Below are 19,312 nucleotides of genomic sequence, written 5' to 3'. Positions count from 1 at the left end.
AAGTGTGAAACTGTGACAGAGGTACTTATTTGACACCAGTGTCAGAAGCAACAAGAGAGGAACTGCAAGTTGGCTTGCAGAGTACAGGTGTATATGTACTACTGAATGTACTGTATACATACTACTGAATATACCAATACTCTCAACTGGCATCCTCATCAGTTATTCTTCAACTATATGACACATTTTCTTCAGTAGTGACTGTTACATCTAAACCTATGGAACAAAAATTGATATTGGCTCCTTTGTGCTCATGGTGACTCACTGTATTTTTCACTTTTCTCTTCATATTTCAATACTTGTCGCTTTCCCCTGATGCTGTTTTCATCACCTTGGAGTGGCTTCACCAGCAATTGTCATACACTTCGCATTTCATTTAAATAATTTCTGATTTTTTAGCCTGTCCACCTTTCACCTCAAATTTTTCATTTTCCCTATCACAATGAAGCTTTGAATGTTCCACATTTAGTAATGTTAAGTGTCACTGAAAGGTTTGCCATGGATAATTGATTGAATAAATCTTAATCTTTTCTGTGCTTGGGATATAACACCATCTCACTGTCAGAGCTAGTCTTCAAACATTTCAGAATTGCTACAGAATCTTTATCGCACAATGCTGTATAAGAAGCTCTGATGGTTTTATTCTTTTGTAAGAGATATTACAATTAACAACCTTGATACAGTGTAACTTGTGTGGCATGGTAACTAAAGCAGAGGTTTCTAAACGAAATTGTGTTTGTGGTTTATGAGGGCAGTTTTGAAAGTAACTGTCTTTCTAGTGTGGTGCTAGTATTCGTGGATGGAGCATGTTCTCTGATTTAGTAAGCATCCAGCTGTGAAAGTATGAACCTCATTCTGTCACACGTTCACTTGTTATAACTTCAAAACATGAGTGCTGTAATAAAAAGAATTCCATGAAATGAGAAGTGCAAGCAGTAATAAGATTTCTTTTGGCACAAAATGTTTCAGCAGGAGATACTCATCAGTAGTTTGTCCTGTATATAGTCCAAACATTTTAAGTGGAACTGTTATGCTGCTATGGGTCTGTTTTTTAAAAGTGGTGGAACAAACATTCATGATAAAGAGAGGAGTGGGAGGCCTTCTGTTGTGAGTAAAGAGCTTGTCAAGAAAACTGATGAAACGATTTGTAAATATTGAAGATACATTATTTCTAAAGTTTCTGGACAATTAATTCCTGCAAATTTCTCGAATGGTTTTTTATTAGGTTGACAATGATAACTTAAGCTACTGCAAGTTCTGTGGTTGGTAGCTACTGGAATAGATCAGTGGTCCACAGAACCGAATGAATGGATTCTACCTTAGACTTCCTTTCATGCTACAAAGTGGAAGGAGAAGATTTTTGAAAGAATTGTGACTGATGACAAAACTTGTGTGGCATATGTAAACGCTGAAGTGGAACAATAGTTGATGGCTTGCAGCCATACCAATTCTCCATGCAAGTTGAAGAAAGCCCACCAAATTTCATCACTGAAGAGAGTTACGGCTATGGTTTTTTGGGATGCTGAAGGAGTTTTGCTGGTTGAATTTCTGGAGTGTGAAGTGATTATCATTTCAGATGTTTACTATGAAACTTTAGAAGAAACTTAAGCAAGCCATTCAAAATTAATGCTATGGTATGCGGTCATCTGGTGTTCTATTTTTGCCTGACAACACGCGTCTTCACAGTGCCCAAACAAACTCTAGAAATTCTGAAGCAATTGAAATGGGGCATTTCTGTTCATCTTCCACACAGCTCATACTTAACACCACATGATTTTCATCTCTTCACTTGCATGAGGAAGTGGCTTGCTTTGCAGCACTTTGATGAAAATAGCTAACTTCAAAATTCCATGAAAGATTGGCTGCATGCCCAGGCAGCAGAATTTTATGTAGAGGGAATTTTTAAATTAGTGAAACACTATGACAAATGCTTGAATTTAAATGGTAACTATGTTGAAAAATAGCAAGAAGCTGTAGTTTTAAGATGTATGTAATAACTTTTTTCCCTGCAAGTTTTTACTTACAGCCAAATGGTGGTTACTTTTCAAATATCTCTTACATTTACTGGTTTGTTTGGGAGTATGTTTATAATAATGTTTCACAGTCAAATTCATTACAGCTTATGTTCTTATTTATTGCATCACACATGTGTACAAATTCATTGTGTCACAGTGACAACATTTAACATAATATTTAGACAAGTGGAAATGGTATTTTTCAAGAATTTTTACTGTGGCATTTAATTTCAGATGTAAACCGAGCATTCCAAGTTGCTGCACAGAAAGTTCTAATGACCGATGAGGCAGCTCTTGACAAATTTTATTTTTTCCTTCCGGGAAGAGCTGAAGGAGTTGAAATAAAAGGTATAAGATGCAGTTAATTTTATGAGTCCAAATACACGAAAACAGCATAGTTTTTGTAAAGAAGCACATTACTTGACATTGACAGTTTTCTTATTAAAAACAATATAATATACTTCAGGGTGTTTATTTTATAATCAAAACTTATCCTTACAACAAATATTGGTTTTAAGATCACATTGCTTTTACAAGGGAAAGTTCATAAGATGAAGGGGACAATGTTGAAGTGAGTGAGCACGATAGTCATGTGTGGTCACCTCTTTAAGGGACAAATCTTGAAATTAATTTCCTACGTAAGATAACAGTATGAGTAAAGATGAGCAGACTAAATGGCAGATAAAACCAGTTAGTTATAAGGGAAGACCCAAAAGCCATTACGTTGTTTCCCACAAATCAGGTTCTTTAGTGCTGGCTCCAGCAGGAAAGACTCCCATAGCCATCTTTTCTCTTTAGGTTTGATGATAAATTAAAAGGTACCATTGTTACGTAGATTTATGTGCATCAGGTTACCTTCCATTAGGGAAGTGGATGCACTCAGCGACTGTTACGTGATTTATAAATTATAGAGCACAGCAATCAGTTGTCTATTTTTAGGTTTTATTACGCAAATCCAGATTTTGGCTAGTGCCTAGCCATTATCAATGCACTATTTTTTAATCTCAATGCATGATAGTTCCCTGTTGTTCGGGCATCAGTCACAGTTCTTTGAATACTTTGAAAGAACTACGACTGATTCCCAAACAACAGGGAACTAACATGCATCGAGATTAAAAAATAGTGCTTTGATAATGGCTAGGCACTAGCTGAAATCTGGATTTGCGTAATAAAACCTCAAAAAAAGAAAAAAGACTGATTGCTGTGCTCTATAATTTATAGATACATTTATATGCATTTGACAAACTTTTGTTGACGGTATGACGGACCTCATGATGTCCAAGATAAAAACTGTGTGGAGATGAATGGCTGTGTGGGCCTCCTGCTATATGAAGGAACTTGAAAAGCTTTCCATGTGAATTTAACAAATGTGTGGGATATGGACGGACCTCCTGTATTTCCAGTTACTATGCTATAGAGAAGATTACTGTTTTTACTTTGCTTTTGTGGAAAAAAATACTCTGGACCTCTAGGCATGAGAGGGAAAAGACTGATAAGTTAGCTGCATTGTATGAAGTCATCACACCATTGCTAGATATGTAATTGAAGTTGTATTCTCCAGATGAATATGCAACAATTGATGAGCAACCCATTCCGTTTTGAGGAAAGTGTTTCTCCTGACAATATGTGTCAAATACGCCAAAGAAGTATGCCACAAAGGTTTCTGCTTTGGCAGACTCTAGAACATTCCATCTAATGAATTTTTAAATTTGTCTTGTTATTTCTGTAATAGGTACAGACAGAGAAGTGGTATACCAGTGTGCCTCTTGCAAGAATTCTATTGAAGAAAATGTTGATGTTAGTCAGAATATCATGTACGAACAAACAAGATGTCCCCCCCCCCCCCCCCCATTTTTTTACAATACACAAAGAATTGTAGCTTCAAGTGTATTCAGTTCTACAAGAATTGTGACACTGTTGTCATATGTTCCAGCCAAATCTCCACAATGCCTGATGACCGAAAGATCAATGAAAACAGAGCCTCTCAGAAAAGGCTGGAACTTGTAAAGTTTTACAACCATACAAAAGGTGGAGTAGACCAACATTACAATTTGTTTTTCATTTGGTAAAGTGTCGGCTCTGAATTCATATGCCCTATACAAATTGAGCTCTGTTAATAAAGTTACAAGATGTGAATTTCTGCAGACTGTGGCTACGGACATGCTAATTGACTGCGTTGTCCAGAAGGATGAATAGTTCTTATAAACATCAGAGTCTACAAGAAAAAGAAAATGTAGCTTTATCTAGAAGGGAGAGTGGTGACAGTACGCAAGTGTGCGTAAAAAAAGGGGGGGGCACTACAACTGCCTAGAAAAGAAGGTGGCGTCGTCATAGAAATCCAAGTACAAATGAGGGAGAGCATTTCTGAGTATGTGTGGCGTGTTCCAAACGTGTATGTAAAACCACACCAAGGTGATTTGAACATCCTGCGAAGATGACAATGAAAAGTGAATATTTTATATTATGTAACATGTAAAATATTATGTTTCTCTCTGAAAATGTTTCTGAAGCTTCTTCTTAAGAGATCAGTTATGTACAATTAAAAGATGATCAAAATATCAGTGATATTGGTATTATCATTTCGTAAGTGAAACCTTCTCCAAGGAAGTTGCCATGGTGGGATGGTTTGTGTGCCTCAATGATAGAGATAGCCCTTCTGTAGGTGCGACCGCAATGGAACTGTATTTGTTGAGAGGCCAGGAAACATGCTTCCTCAAGAGGGGTTGCACCCTTTTCGGTAGTTGCAGGGACAACATCTGAACGATTGACTGATCTGGCCTTTTAACTTCAACCAGCAAGGTCTTGCTGTGCTGGTATTGTGAGTGGCTGAAAGCAAGGGGAAGTACAGCTATTAATTTGCCAGAGGGCATAAAGCTCTACTGTATGGTTAAATATTGATGCATCATCTTGAGTAAAATATTCCGGAGGTAAAATTCAAATCTTTGGGCAGAGTCTACTCAGGAGGATGTCATATCAGGAAAAAATAAAATTGACGTACTCCTGGCTGAGAATGGAACATTAACTCCCTTACTGGGGCAGGTAAATTAGAAAACTAAAATAGGAAGTGGATAGGTTGAAGTTGGATGTAGTGGGAGTTAGTGAAGTTTCATGACAGTAGGAGCAGGACTTCTGGTCAGGTGGATACTGGGTTGTAAATACAAAATTGAGTAGAGGTACTGGAATAGTGGGTCTAATAATGAATAAGAAAATAGGAACAGGGGTAAGCTACTATGAACAGTAAAGTGAACACATTATTATAGCCAAGATAGATGTGCAGTAAAACCAAGAACTGCCCCAATTTAATCCCCATACCAGAGAGAAGATTATAGAAATGAGTGTCAGTAGTGTTGAGACCAGTTAAAATTACTAAAACTGAAGAAAGCTGTAGGTCACAATGGAATCTCTATCAGATCATATGCTGGGTTTGCAGCTGAGTTAGCATGTCTTTTGATTATAATCTATCATAGATTCCTTGAACAAAACACCATGCTCAGTTGTCAGAAGAAAGCACAGGTCACACCTGTTTACAAGAAGGTAGAAATGATCCACAAAACTATTGCCAGGTATCCTTGACATTGATTTCTTGTAGAATCTTAGAACATATTCTCAGGTCAAACTTAATGAGGTATCTCAAGCAAAATGACCTCCTCCATGCCAATCAGTATGGATTCGAAAATGTTGATTATGCGAAACCCAACTCATACTTTTCTAACGTTCCATACCGAAAGCTTTTGATCAAGGCATTTGGGTAGATTAAGTATTTCTTGATGCCCAGAAAGCATTTGACTCAGTACCACATCTATGCTTATTGTCAAAACTATGGTCGTGTGTTGTATCAAGTGAAATTTGTGTCTGGATTGAGGATTTTTTTGGTAGAGAGTATGCAGCAGGTTGTCTTGGATGGAGAGTCATCATCAGATATAGAAATAACTTCAGGTGTGCCCCAGGGAAGTGTGTTTGGAGCCTTGCTGTTCATATTATATACTAAGAACCTTGTGGACAATGTTAATAGCATCCTCAGACTTTTTGCAGATGATGTTATCTGTAATAAAGTATTATCTGAAAGAAGCTGTATAAATTGATGATTTCAAAGTGGTGCAAAGATTGGCAACTTGCTTTAAATATTAAGAAATATGATTTTGTGCATTTAACAAAGTGGAAAAATGACTATAATATCAGTGTATCACAGCTGAATCAACCAAACTAGGTGTAACACTTAGTAGGGATATCAAATTCGACAATCACATAGGCTCAGTCGCGGATAAAGCAGGTGGTAAACTTCACATAAGAATCCTGAGGACAAGATTAGATTAATTACAGCATGCACAGAGGTATTTAAATATTCTTCCCATGCTCCGCATGTGAATGGAACTAGAAAAAAACTATAATAACTGGTTCAGTTGGACGTACTCTCTAGAGGTGGGCCAAACGGTTATTTTGGAGTAACCACTATTATGGTTAAAGTTATTTTTGACCATTATTCTTAACAGTTATTTATAACTCTCAGTTATTTTTCACTAGCAAATACTCCAGATAGGGCTACAGCTAAAATAATGAAGTAGGTGGAATCCATCAGTTTAGTTATCAGTATAATTATGACTACGAGTAGTGCAAAGTGGCATGAATATCATGTGAATCATGTGATAATCTTAGCTACTTAACTGTCCTGTACATTTCAGTTGATGTTTGAACGGTTATTGGTGTTTCATATTGTACGTATGTAGGATATTGGTCGCTATTAAAAATATTATCCTAGCAGCTGCAACAGAAAGTACACGGACCTTCACCACAGCACTGTTTAAGTGCTGTTTTAAGTATGAACCAATACATAAGCTGAATACTGTAGGTAAAATTCGAAGCTTAATTTCTTGTGTTGTTCGCTTAATAGAATAAGTGTATGGCCTTGTAATACAACAAAAAATATACATAACATGAGAGATTCATTTACTCTTGTATGATATAGTCTATTCAAAGAAAGTGTGAGTACACTAATCTAAGTTTAATGCGAAATTTGAGGGTCTTAAAGTTTTTTGGTGGTAGTATGACTAAATTACATTTCTCCAAGCATTCGATTTGTTGTGTATCTCTGAAGTTTAGGATTATTGTATGCAGAATTCCAGCGGATGATTGGTTGTGTTGACCTCATAAAGGTAACAGATTTAAACGATTCAGAAGTCATTATTATACCTTTTTTACTCTGTTAATCTAATTCTTCTCTGGGTATTCAAATTGTGAGAGTCTGAATTAATAGTATTGATGTTGGGAATATGAATCTGCATTAAGTTTTTAGAAATTTCTCAGTAACATAGTTCCTCTTCTGAGGAATACTTTACATGTCAACTCCATGTTTTTTCCCCTTCTGTCACAAATATAAGGCAATAATAAAAACTTCATCTCTCAGTGCCACCTGCCTGCTTTGACTTTTTTTTCTTTTTACAATTTAATATAATGACAGTTAAATGTCAGAATATGTAACAGACTAATTCATAGATGTGGAATGTGAGCACTTAAAATGAAGGGCTAAGTTTTGCACGTAACAGAACCTCAACACAGCAGTGAGTGCACTTGACAAAAAATTTTTTAATGTTGCTTAACATAATAGAAAATGAACTGACCTGAGTCTGTTTGGAAACAAAAAAGCATATATTATTCAAAAACATTCACATAGTATGCACAAGTACTAGTAAGCCCTAATATAAGTAAATCTATACTTTTATTTGACAAAGTATCTGACATGATTATTGTTGTAAGCATACCTGTTGAGAAGATATTCAACTATTTTCAATTTTTAGTTCACCTACAAGACGCAAATATTTCAGTAAGTGTAAAACACAGGGTTGCCACAAGTTCTGGAAATCAGGGAATTTCGAACATGTCAGGTAAATCAGGGAAATATCAGGGGAATTTGAAAAAAACAGTGGAAAAATCTCACTTTTTGTCTCAGTAGATGGAATGTTTGTTTACTGAGAGGTCATGCATCATCTCTGGTTGGGTGCAGCTGAGAACATTTGCAACTTCCCTACTCCCTCATCCTTACTGCTTCTCCCTTTCCTACCACTCCCCATAGTTTGTAGTTGGTGCTGCCACCACTTCTTGCTGCTAGTGTAGTAGCAGGCTGGGTCTCTTTGTTTTGTGGCATAATGCGGCAGATTTTCGTGGTTTATCCATGGACCCAGGACATGGGTGCTCTTCAACAGGCAGAGGCCATGGGTGATGAATTTCAGGAATTGTGACTGTCTCACCACAACAACATTGTACAGTGTGGCATTTTATAGATATTTTATTTATTGTAGCACATTTTGGCACTTCAAAAGTAGTTTCTATGTTAGAAAGTATGGACAGTAAGCAGAAACAAATTGTACCAGTCGCTGGCGGTTTGTACGCAATATACTCATATATTTCTCGAAAGAAAAATCACACAATACCTGTAATAATAGATATAACACAGTGGGTAATAACCGACAATAACAAACATAGTAGTGCCGGCCGGAGTGTCTGTGCGGTTCTAGGCACTACAGTCTGGAACCGCGTGACCGCTACGGTCGCAGGTTCGAATCCTGCCTCGGGCATGGATGTGTGTGATGTCCTTAGGTTAGTTAGGTTTAAGTAGTTCTAAGTTCTAGGGGACTGATGACCACAGCAGTTAAGTCCCATAGTGCTCAGAGCCATTTGAATCATTTGAACATAGTAGAACCAACATTTTATTGGCGGTCACCTATAGTTTTAGTTTACACAACTCTTCCCTGCCTTGTACATTTCTTTCAAGAGGCCCACCTTTTTGTGAGTTTATTTCTGAAACCAGTGAAGGTATTTTAAATCTGTGTAATTACTCCAAGGAAATGTGTGTTTTTATCACCAGATGTGTTTTGCTTTATTGAAATAAAATAGCAATAGTGGTCTTAATGAAACACACATACCATTTGCCTCGCTTTCTCCATCTACAAACAGTTTATTACAAAAGATGTTGATGTTAGTATTAAGATTTTTGCTCACACGTGGGAGAAATACAGAAGTCCTTACATGTTTTGTCAACTTATGTCTTTACTTACCCGTGAGATCTCTAAATTTGTCATGGAAAAGTGCTAAAACTTGTCTGGAAATCGGGGAAATATCAGGGAATTTCACTTGGGGAAAATTGTGGATACCTAGAAAACCCCTAAAAAATATTAAAATGTGGCATATTCTACAATATTTCATAGCTTTCCATGTATAAGACTATTTCTAGTACTAATAGCCTAGTGGCAACAACACAGAGAAAAGCAAGAACCTTCCAATGCAATCAAAGGCTGGAAAGAGAGTGACACCTGTTCCAGAACTACAAGAAATGGAGAGAATAGAATCCTGTTAGTTGTATAATCTCTGGAACCCCCGATGGCCAGCAGTTGTTACCATAGCAATATGAAAATGTCTTGTTCACTCCTGTAACTATCCTCTCTGGAAATATCACCAGGTTCTATGACCTTTAATCGGAGTCAGGAACAGTTACCAACTTCCAGGTTACCTGTAGCGGTAGCCCATTAACTGCCAGAGAGTTTGAGAACTGCCAGAGAAAAATACCGACCTCTGACAGTTACTTCCATAGCCACACGAATTCTTAATGGTAACTATTTGTACTACCCGCCCAAACTACATTGACACACAGAGAGGTGACTCAACAGAATGAACATACATAGCAATACCTTTGTGGTCACTCCTATCAGCCACCACGCTCACATTAACTTTATTTGATTGTTTGTGCTGAAAGTAGTGAGAGCACATGAAATAGTACACAGTACTATCAACAGATGGTGCGTGATCTCACAGTTATTTCCATCGTGTATAGAACACCTTCCAGGTGGTCTATCCCTCTCCATCGAAGCCAGATTTCAAATGAGTTGCCAACTCTAGTACTCTCTGCCATGCAGAGTATAGATATAGATATAGAGGTAGACACCAACACCCACCACAGTAATGCAACATGATGAAGGGACTGAAAAAATCTGTGATGATGTAAACGAAATTATTCAGCTAGTTAAGGGGTACCAAAATTTAATAGTGAAAGGGGACGCGAATTTGTTAGTAGGTAAGTGATAGAAAAGGAAGAGAAGGAAAAATATAGGAGGATGTGTACTTGGAGAAAGGGATGAAAAAGCAAGCCACCTGGTAGAATTTTGCACAGAGCATAACTTAATCATCCATAACATTTGATTTAAGAGTCATGAAAGAAGGTTGTGTGCGCATAAAAGGCCTGGAGACACTGTGAGGTTTCAGACCGATTATATAATAGGAAGACACAGATTTTGGATACAGATTTTAAACTTTAAGACCATTTGAGGGGCAGATGTGGACCCTGACCACAGTTTGTGCTTATGAACTGTAGATTAAATCAGAAGAAACTGGAACAAGGTATTAAATTAAGCATTTGTCACCTGGATAAGTTGAAATAACCAGAGATTGTTGAGAGCTTCAGAGAATGCATTAGGCAATGACTGACTGAAACAGGGAAAGGAATACAGTAGGAGACAAATGAGTAGTTTTGAGAGATGAAATATTGAAAACAGCACAAGATTTAAGGCTGAAAAATGTAAAAAGATAAGGCTTCGTAGATGTCCTTGGATATCAAAGGAATTTAACTGATGAAAGGAGAAAAGCTAAAACTGTAGCCAATGAAGCAGGCAAAAGGGAACATAGACATCTAAAAATTGAGGTTGATGGAAAGTGCAAAATGGTTAAGTGCAAGACAGATGTAAGTCTATGAAAGCGTATATAACTAGAGGAAAAATGGATACCATCTTCAGGAAGGTAAGAGACCTGTGGAGAAAAGAGAAGCAGCTATATGAATATCAAGTTTTGATGGAAAACCAGTACTAAACAAAGAAGGGAAAACACATAGGTGAAAGGATTATATAAGAGGGGCTGTGCAAAGGAAATAAGTTGAAGGTAATACTATGGAAAATGAAGAGGACATGGATGAAGATGAGATGGGACATATGATACTGCAAGGGGAATTTGACAGAGCACTGGAAGGTGTAAGTTTAAACAAGGCGCTTGGAGTAGATGATGATGATGATGATGATGATGATTAAAAACTACTGATACCTTCTACATATATTTTCCTTAAGCCATCTTATGATGTGTAGTGCAGTGTAGCACTGCTAGACACTTCCTATCCTGTTCCCTTTGCAAATAGAGCAAGAGAAAAACAACTGCCTGTTTGCCTCCCTATAGACCCTAATTTCTTTACACTAAATGCATGTTGGGGACAGTAGAATTGGTCTGCAGTCAGCTTTTTCCGAACCTTTTGGAGAGCCAGCCACGAAAAAACTATTCCACGTGGTGTGCAAGATGTGTGAGACAGTCAAAATACCCTCAGACTTCAAGAAGAATATAATAATTCCAATTTTAAAGAAAGCAGGTGCTGTCAGTTGTGAATATTTCTGAACTATCAGTTTTAATAAATCATTGTCACAAAATAATGACACAAATTATTTTCAGAAGAATAAAAAAACTGGTAGAAGCTGACCTCAGGATGTATCAGTTTGGATTCTGGGTAGATGTAGGAACACACAAAGCAATACATATTCTACAACTTCTCTTACAGGATAGGTTAAGGAAAGGCAAATTTATGTTTATAGCATTTGTAGATTTAGAGAAAGCTTTTGACAACGTGGACCGGAATACATTCTTTGAAATTCTGAAGGTAACAAGGGTAAAATACAGGGAGCAAAACATTATTTACAAGTTTATCGGCAGACAGCAAATTTAAGAGTCAAGTGGCATGAAAGGAATGAGTGGTTGAATAGGGAATGAGACAGGATTGTAGCATATCTCGTACATTATTCGATCTGTGGACTGAACAGGCAGCAAGGGAAACCATAGCAAAATTTGTATAAAGGTAATGGAATGTAGTCGAATTATATGAGATGATTTTGAGGGAATTAGATTAGGATATGAGACACAAAAATTAGTAGATGAGTTTTGCTGTTTGGACAGTATAATAAGTGATGATGGCCGAAGTAGAGAGAATATAAAATGTAGACTGGCAAAGGGAAGAAAAGTGTTTCTGAAGAAGACAAATTTGTAAACATTTAATATAGACTTAAGTATTAGGAAGCCTTTTCAGAAGTTATTTTTGTGGAGTGTTGCCTTGTATGGAAGTGGAAATGTGGATGATAAATGGTTCAGACGAGACTAGAATAGAAGCTTTTGAAATGTGATGAAGCTACAGAAGAATGCTGAAGGTTAGACAGATAGATTGGGTAACTAATGAGGAAGTGCTGAATATAATCGGAGAGAAAAAGAAATTTGTGGCACAGCCTGACTAAAAAAAAGTGATCAGTTGGTTGGACACATTCTGAGACATCAATGTATCATCAGTTTAGTATTGTAGGGAAAGGGGGAGAGGGAGACAAAGAGACGAATACAGTAAGGAGGTTCAGATAGATGTAGGTTGCAGTAGCTACTTGAAGATAAAGAGGCTTGCACCAGATAGTGTAGTATGGAGAGCTACATCAGACCAATCTTTGGACTGTAGACCACAACAACAATGCAAGGGAATAAAAATCTACAATTTAAGTATATGTGTTTCTGATATTGAAATATCATTCATTTACTTAAAAGTCAGTATACAAGCAAAAGTTAGGGCTATAATATGTAATCTCATGTGACACAACATGTAATTGGTTGCAATATGTATGAAGACTGATTGCTAGATACACAACTTTTCTATTGTCACCCTGTGTTTCCTATGTATATTTATCATATGTGATGTTTTTGTATAAGGCCGTGTTCACACTGACATGCTAAGGAATTTGTGATAAATAAATAGTCACATCTGATTTGATCATTTTCTGTTATTACAGGAAATGGATGGGAATTATTAAGCTTGAAATATAAAGTAGATTGGCCATTGCATTTAATGTTTACTGATGAAGTACTCAGGAACTATGATCGCCTTTTTAGCTTTCTGCTGCATGTTAAGAAAACACAATATGACCTTCATCACATCTGGAATGATCATATGAGCATAAAAAATATGTAAGTCCATGATCTACTCATAGCTATTTTTTGTTTCTTGCGTGAAGATTATGTGGTTAACCTCTTGAGTTTTTTGATTTTTATTATGAATAGGAACCCAGAAGAAAATGTAATTTCATAATAAATCGTTCCTTTATTTATAGATAATACAAATTGATTATTGTTCAAGATAATCATCCATTTGATCCAACACATTAGTTTATATTTGTTTTTCTTTCTGAAGCATCTCTCAGGTATTGGCAATTTATGCCTTTTATTGGATCTGTTGGTTTTCTGTTTATCTCTTCCGTTCCCTGAAGAATGTTTCTTTTGAATATTTGCTTTATTCAGGGTAATATAAAAAATCAGACAGAACTATTTTGAATGAATATTAAGTTGTTGTGCTCCACTGTACTTTTTTAAAATAGAGAGTAGTACTCATGCACTGTGGCTTCGTTGTGGTGTAGCCACTGTTCCCATTATCACAGTGTGAGTCAGTCTACATCACTACATAATACAAATGTGTAAGATTTTTAAAATAAAATACTACCATCTTACATACAGGATGTCCATAATTAAAGTTCAGTTTCAAAATGCTGTAGAAAGAGAACCACTGCTTCGAATGATGCCAGATGTGAACAGCAAATTGTTGACACAGCAGGAAATGCCATTATAAATGACACTATAAGTGTCTTAATGTAAATGTAGTCGGCTACAAATGGCAGATGAATCACAATATGACATTGTGGCCCTGTTAGTTAGGTAACCCCATCCATTATGGTAAGATCATACCACATCAGATGGAAAAAAGTGGTTTTTAATTGTCAGAGGCAAAAAATTGCATAAAGAGCAAAATGACAACAGTTTTTAATTTTCCTGGCGCCAAAAACAACATAAAAATTAAAATGATGTATGCTTCTTATTACCATGAGACTTACACAAAACATGTTCAGCATGCTGTGCACTGTCTTCTGCCACAATCTGAAATTGAGAAACAGCATGTTACACAACAGATTGGAGTGTCTTGGGGGTCACATTCAGAATGTGTTGCACAGTGCATGCCTTCAGTTCAGCTAAGTTTGTTATTGGGGCACTGAGCACAACTTTTTTCAGAATTTCCCACAGCTGCAAGTCACACAGATTAAGATCAGGTGATGTGGGCAGCCAGGCTGTAGGGAAATGATGGCTGATAATTCTAACATTTCCAAAATGCCTCCGCAGCAGCCACTTCACTGGCTGAGCATTGTATGAAGGAGTACCATCTATCCACATGTTGAAGGGTTGGAATGGTGTTGGTGATCTAATGACTCATAGTGTTTACCAGTGATGGTACACGTAACAAAATGCAAATTGACAGGTCTGTGATAAACATTGGTGCAACCCACACCACATAATCACCTTTGCAAAAAGGAGTGGTACTGGTGGATGTGCATGCAGATTTTCTGTTGTCCATATCCTGCAGTTCTGCATATTGACATGTCCTTGGAGATTGAAATGTTCCATGGGCATTCATTATCTGCTTCCACGTGAGCAAGAAATTCCAGAGAGAATATTTGTCTTGCTGGCAGGTCAGCAGGAAGCAACTCCTAAACATGGATGATTTTGTATGGATAACGATGCAGGATGTTTCACAGGATTTCATACACCATGTTCACAGGCATGTCCAATGTTCAAGCAATTCTCTGTGCAGTCCGTGTTCGCACACCCCTGTGTGACCCCTCCTACAGTGCTGTGGCCACATATTCAACAGATGTCGCATCAAGTGCTTTCTGCCAGGATTGGGGCATCCTGAGACTTTAAGAAGACAGAAGGTAGCCAGTAACAACATGAGGTAGTAAATAACATTGCAGTGATTCAAATTAAGGATTTCATGACTCTGTACTCACATGCAAACAATAGCATGTGCTCTAGGAAGTTCAGGATAATTTATTTTCTGAACAGGCAGAATGGGAGATTCACTACATCTGAGCCACAGTCCATCATAATACTCTTCAGAATGCAACAGATCCGCTGTGAACCATGTAAATGGTGGTCATGCAGAAATCAGCCAAAACTGCAGTTGGCATTTTGAAGCTGACCTCTTTACACAGAGGCCTGTGGTGTTTCATGGAGAAACATTGGGAATGGGGGCCATGATGAATGGAGCACCTTTTGTTTTTCTTACTGTTAGTGACTCTTTAATGATGAACATGACAACTAAGGTGTTTTCATCTGGGGAGAGTATAGAAAATGAAACAATCCTACCTTTGCTCACAAAACAATATAATATCAAGTTTTAATCTATTTTAAATCATTTCTCCTGGGCAATCCTTCTATTCTATTGATGAATTTTTTCTTACAAACTGGCAGCCAGTTAAAAAATTATATAAATTTAGTTGCATAAATAGGAATAAAAATAATAATGTGTTCATTAGTGTTACAACTAATCGCGCGCGCGCTAGTGTGTGTGTGTGTGTGTGTGTGTGTGTGTGTGTGTGTCTGTCTGTCTATAGACTGGTTCCACATCATTTCAATAAAAGAATCATTCAAATGATGTGTGAAACATATAACTAACTGTCACACTGCACCACAAAAAATCCTGTCTTTTTCAAATCTTGTAATCATTTTCTCCAGACCCATAGCAGACATTGGACTAATGCCTTTTTTCATACCCTTGGGTGTCCAGAACTTTGACAGGGCTGCAGTTGCACAGTCACCATCCTTCTAAAAGAACTTTACCAGCAGAGCCCAATCCTTCATGGGGACAGTCATGTTTGCTGGCTCGGACACAAACTGAGGAACAACTGTGTACTGCGTGTCTGTTGGTGCGCACATTCTGATGCTTACAGTGCCATCTGTTGGTCAAATTTTCGTTAAAGTTTTTTTATTCCATAGTGTTTCCCCCTGTGCCAATACTGTGCTGTTCAAATCTAATGATATTCTGAACAATGGTTCTCTTTCTACAGCATTTTGAAACTGGAACTTTCATTGTGGACACTCCGTCCAGATTAAATTGGTAGCTCTGAAAAAGCTGCTCGACCATTAGCTGTGTGCACTATGTGTGTACTTCTAAGACCGCTATCAGGTTAGTGATAGAGCAGTTTTTTTATTGATGGTACTTGGGGTTCAGTTTAATTGACTGGAAAAGAATGCGACAATTGCCTCAGTTTTAGAGAATATACTGTGTTTAAAAATTGTGGATTATACTTGTTAGTATTACTACAGAAAGAGGTAAAAGGATGCTTCCCTTCACTAGTCACATGATGTATGTTTCAGACAATTCTCAATTGTTGAAATTCAAAGTCTTGTCAGTGTTCCAAGCTTGTGTTTACTCTGATACAATTGCAGATGGTGCAATGTACAAACAGTGTGATCTAGAGGAATCTATGGCACCCTGAGACTTTGAGAAGACAGAAGCTGGCCATTAACAATATGGGGTAGTAAATACCATTATAGTGTTTCAAAGTGTGATTTCATGACTTTGGACTCCTTGTTTCCTGAAAATACACAATGAAAGATTCACTACATCTGAGCCACAGTTCATCATAATAGTTGTCAGAATGCAGTTGACTTGCCATGAACCATGCAAATGGCAATGTTATACAGAAATCGACCAAAACTGTCTGCAGTTGGCATTGGTCCTTTACACAGAGGCCCGCAGTGTGTCATGGAGAAGCAGTGTGGATAGGGGCATAATGAATGGATCAACTTTTATTTTTCTTACACTTAGTGACACTTTAACGATGAGCATGATAATTGAGGTGTTTCATGTAGAGAGAGCATGCTAAATGAAACAATGCTACATTTGTTCACAAGATAATATAAGGCCAAGATGTCAAGCTGATGGTATGGGTAGTAATGATCAATAGTAGTGGTTCATGCTGTCCATAAGTACCCTTTGACATCTTAATGGTATAGAAATGAGATGAAATATAAAAGGGTCAGGCACAGGATTTTGCACCCAAACACAAAAAGAAAGAAAGCCAGACTAAGAATTGGAAGTGAACTAATTGTTGTGGCAGCTGGGCAATGGCGAACAGTTTGGGTGTAATACTGAGCCTTCTGATTGGAGGAAGCCAGCTACAATGTGTGAAGTGTCAACTATCACATAATTTTAATCAGACTATATAAACACAATGGCAACTATTGGAGTGGAAAAACTGACAGATCAACTGTTGTTGGTAAGGCTCAGGTACTGATAGCCACAAGCGGAGATTATGAAAGGCTATACAGAGTGGCTATAAAGATTAGGAAACGCCACAGTAATTGTAACTGGAAGAAGTAGGGTGTGGAATTAAATGGCATCTGGATTCTGATACTGATGAAAATGTGTGCCAGTCTTTGTAAAGTAGTGGAATGGGTGTCTCTTAACGAAAACTGCAATTCGAACTGTATTGAAGTACCAGATACTCTCTCATGATGTTTATGCAAAGTAGTGCAAACATATGAGGGTGCATTGTAACACTGTAAATTCAGTACTGTTAACGTGTCAGGATTGGTGAGGAAGGGAAAGCAGTTCGCACCTGTTGAGGTGATGAATTTAAATATTTTATGATAGACATGGTGAGTTATTTCAGTAAAAAGTGGTTGAGGGCAGGCCTAGAGAAGCTGCCAAAACTCCTGCCCAAGAGAGCAGGGAGGAGAGTATCTAACCAGGTCGGAAGCTGCCAGTGGAAGAGACCAGACGGTGTGTCCACTACCGGCGGCTAGCCATGGCTCCACCCCCATGTAACCACCCCCAAACCTCCTTATTGGACAGCCAAATTGTAGACGCGTGGTTCGGTAGTGTTATCTCGTCAGTAACATGTGAGTTCCAAAGTGGTTCTGTCCGGTATAATACAACGTGACTTACAAGCTGAAACTAGCCCCCACTGTACGCCCTTCTTCCCTCTGCAGGAGAGAAGCATGGGGACGCAAATTGACAGTTACTATGGGGCTCCTGCGAAGGATAGCCTTACATAATTTTTGACAATAAATTTTTGATTTTATTTTTTTAAATCTGCCTTTTTTCTTAGGAAAAGGATTGAAAGAATGGCAATATTTTTTGTATTAATATCTTGCGTGACAAAATTTGGACGACGGCAGATGGTGTGGACGGTGTTGCGAGGCACTGCGAGTGGCAGAGCAAGGTGCGGCGATCAGCTGTTAGCGGTGGTAGCAGAGGAGCTTGATGGCCGCGGCGGGCAGTGGCAGGCTGTGGCGCACTGCAACTTCTGCTGGAGCGTGTAAGTTGGGAGTTCTGGAAGGGGCGAAGCACAGATGACAAGGGGGAAGGGGATTAACATTGTTGCATTACTTCTTGTGCATGCGGTGATACACTTTGTTGCTTATACCTAAAGGAGAGCCAAGCCTTTTCTTTTTGGAGGTAGTTTATTTATTTATTATCCCTTTTCTACTCGCATGGTACTCAGACCATGGCAATTTTCTACTGGACTACTACAGTATGGGGCAATGAGAAACATAGGCGTGATATTCCCCAAGAGGCTGCTGCTCAGGGACAGCAGAGAGAGGCGACCAAAGTCGCGTAAAAAGTTCATTTCCAAAAGCTACCAATAGCAATAAACCAATAAAGATAGTTATTACAGGTGTACATGCAGAACTGAGATACTGGCGATTGTGTCAATCTGTGATATGCATGGTGGTTTGGTCTAGTGTGGTCTGCTCTGATTCTTTGTTTACCACATCGGTTAAAGATTGGATCAGCTGGGAATGTGAGTGATTGGGGAGGGATGGCCAATTGTCAGGCGACGGTAGTACCATCACACATGAAAGGGGGGAGTCGCACATTATGGGCATAAGATAAGTGTGCAACCACTTCCTTGGTGGGGCTAGTGATATCGCAGTGAGAGCTATTAAATAGTGAACCACTACTGTTGAGTAGAACATTGTAGGGCTGTGATGCTTCAAGGTACTTGTAACACATGATAGTGGCTGGATCGCTTGCTCAGTGAGAAACAACGTGACTTTGTACGCGTTTTTATGGGTGTGAAGGGTAAGTGTTGAACACATGTAGTACTTCCCATGTTGGCAGCTTTGCAAGGCACACTCTGATAGGACAGAATGAGTTCGGCAGTTCTTACTGAAAACAAGGATTTCGCGAGTTTTCCACATAACATAAACTTGTACGGCAGTCCAGTATACTGGAAAATAATGGAAGCGGTAGCTTTCAAATTTACAGTTAGCACAAGTGACTGGTAGGTGAATCTTAGTATCCAAATAATCGTGGTCTTGAGCCATCTGGACACGAGCTGAACTGTAGTACAATGCGAGAGTTGCCTCTTGTATGGGATATATGATCTGTAGAGGAGCTGTTAGATGGGATG

General features: G+C 38.1%; 1 protein-coding gene across 1 annotated transcript in view; it reads left to right on the top strand.

The window, feature by feature from the left end:
* Positions 1 to 19,312, top strand: part of LOC124794797 (gamma-tubulin complex component 4) — a 164,905-nt gene that overhangs the window by 120,915 nt on the left and 24,678 nt on the right. Inside the window, exons 9-10 of the mRNA XM_047258454.1 lie at positions 2,250 to 2,363; positions 12,857 to 13,031. Of these exons, the coding sequence (XP_047114410.1) occupies positions 2,250 to 2,363; positions 12,857 to 13,031 (289 nt within the window). The remainder of the gene's footprint in view (positions 1 to 2,249; positions 2,364 to 12,856; positions 13,032 to 19,312) is intronic.

This window comes from Schistocerca piceifrons, chromosome 4, assembly GCF_021461385.2.
Source record: "Schistocerca piceifrons isolate TAMUIC-IGC-003096 chromosome 4, iqSchPice1.1, whole genome shotgun sequence".
Classification (NCBI taxonomy): domain Eukaryota; kingdom Metazoa; phylum Arthropoda; class Insecta; order Orthoptera; family Acrididae; genus Schistocerca; species Schistocerca piceifrons.
This window is presented reverse-complemented; position numbering and strand designations above follow the sequence as displayed.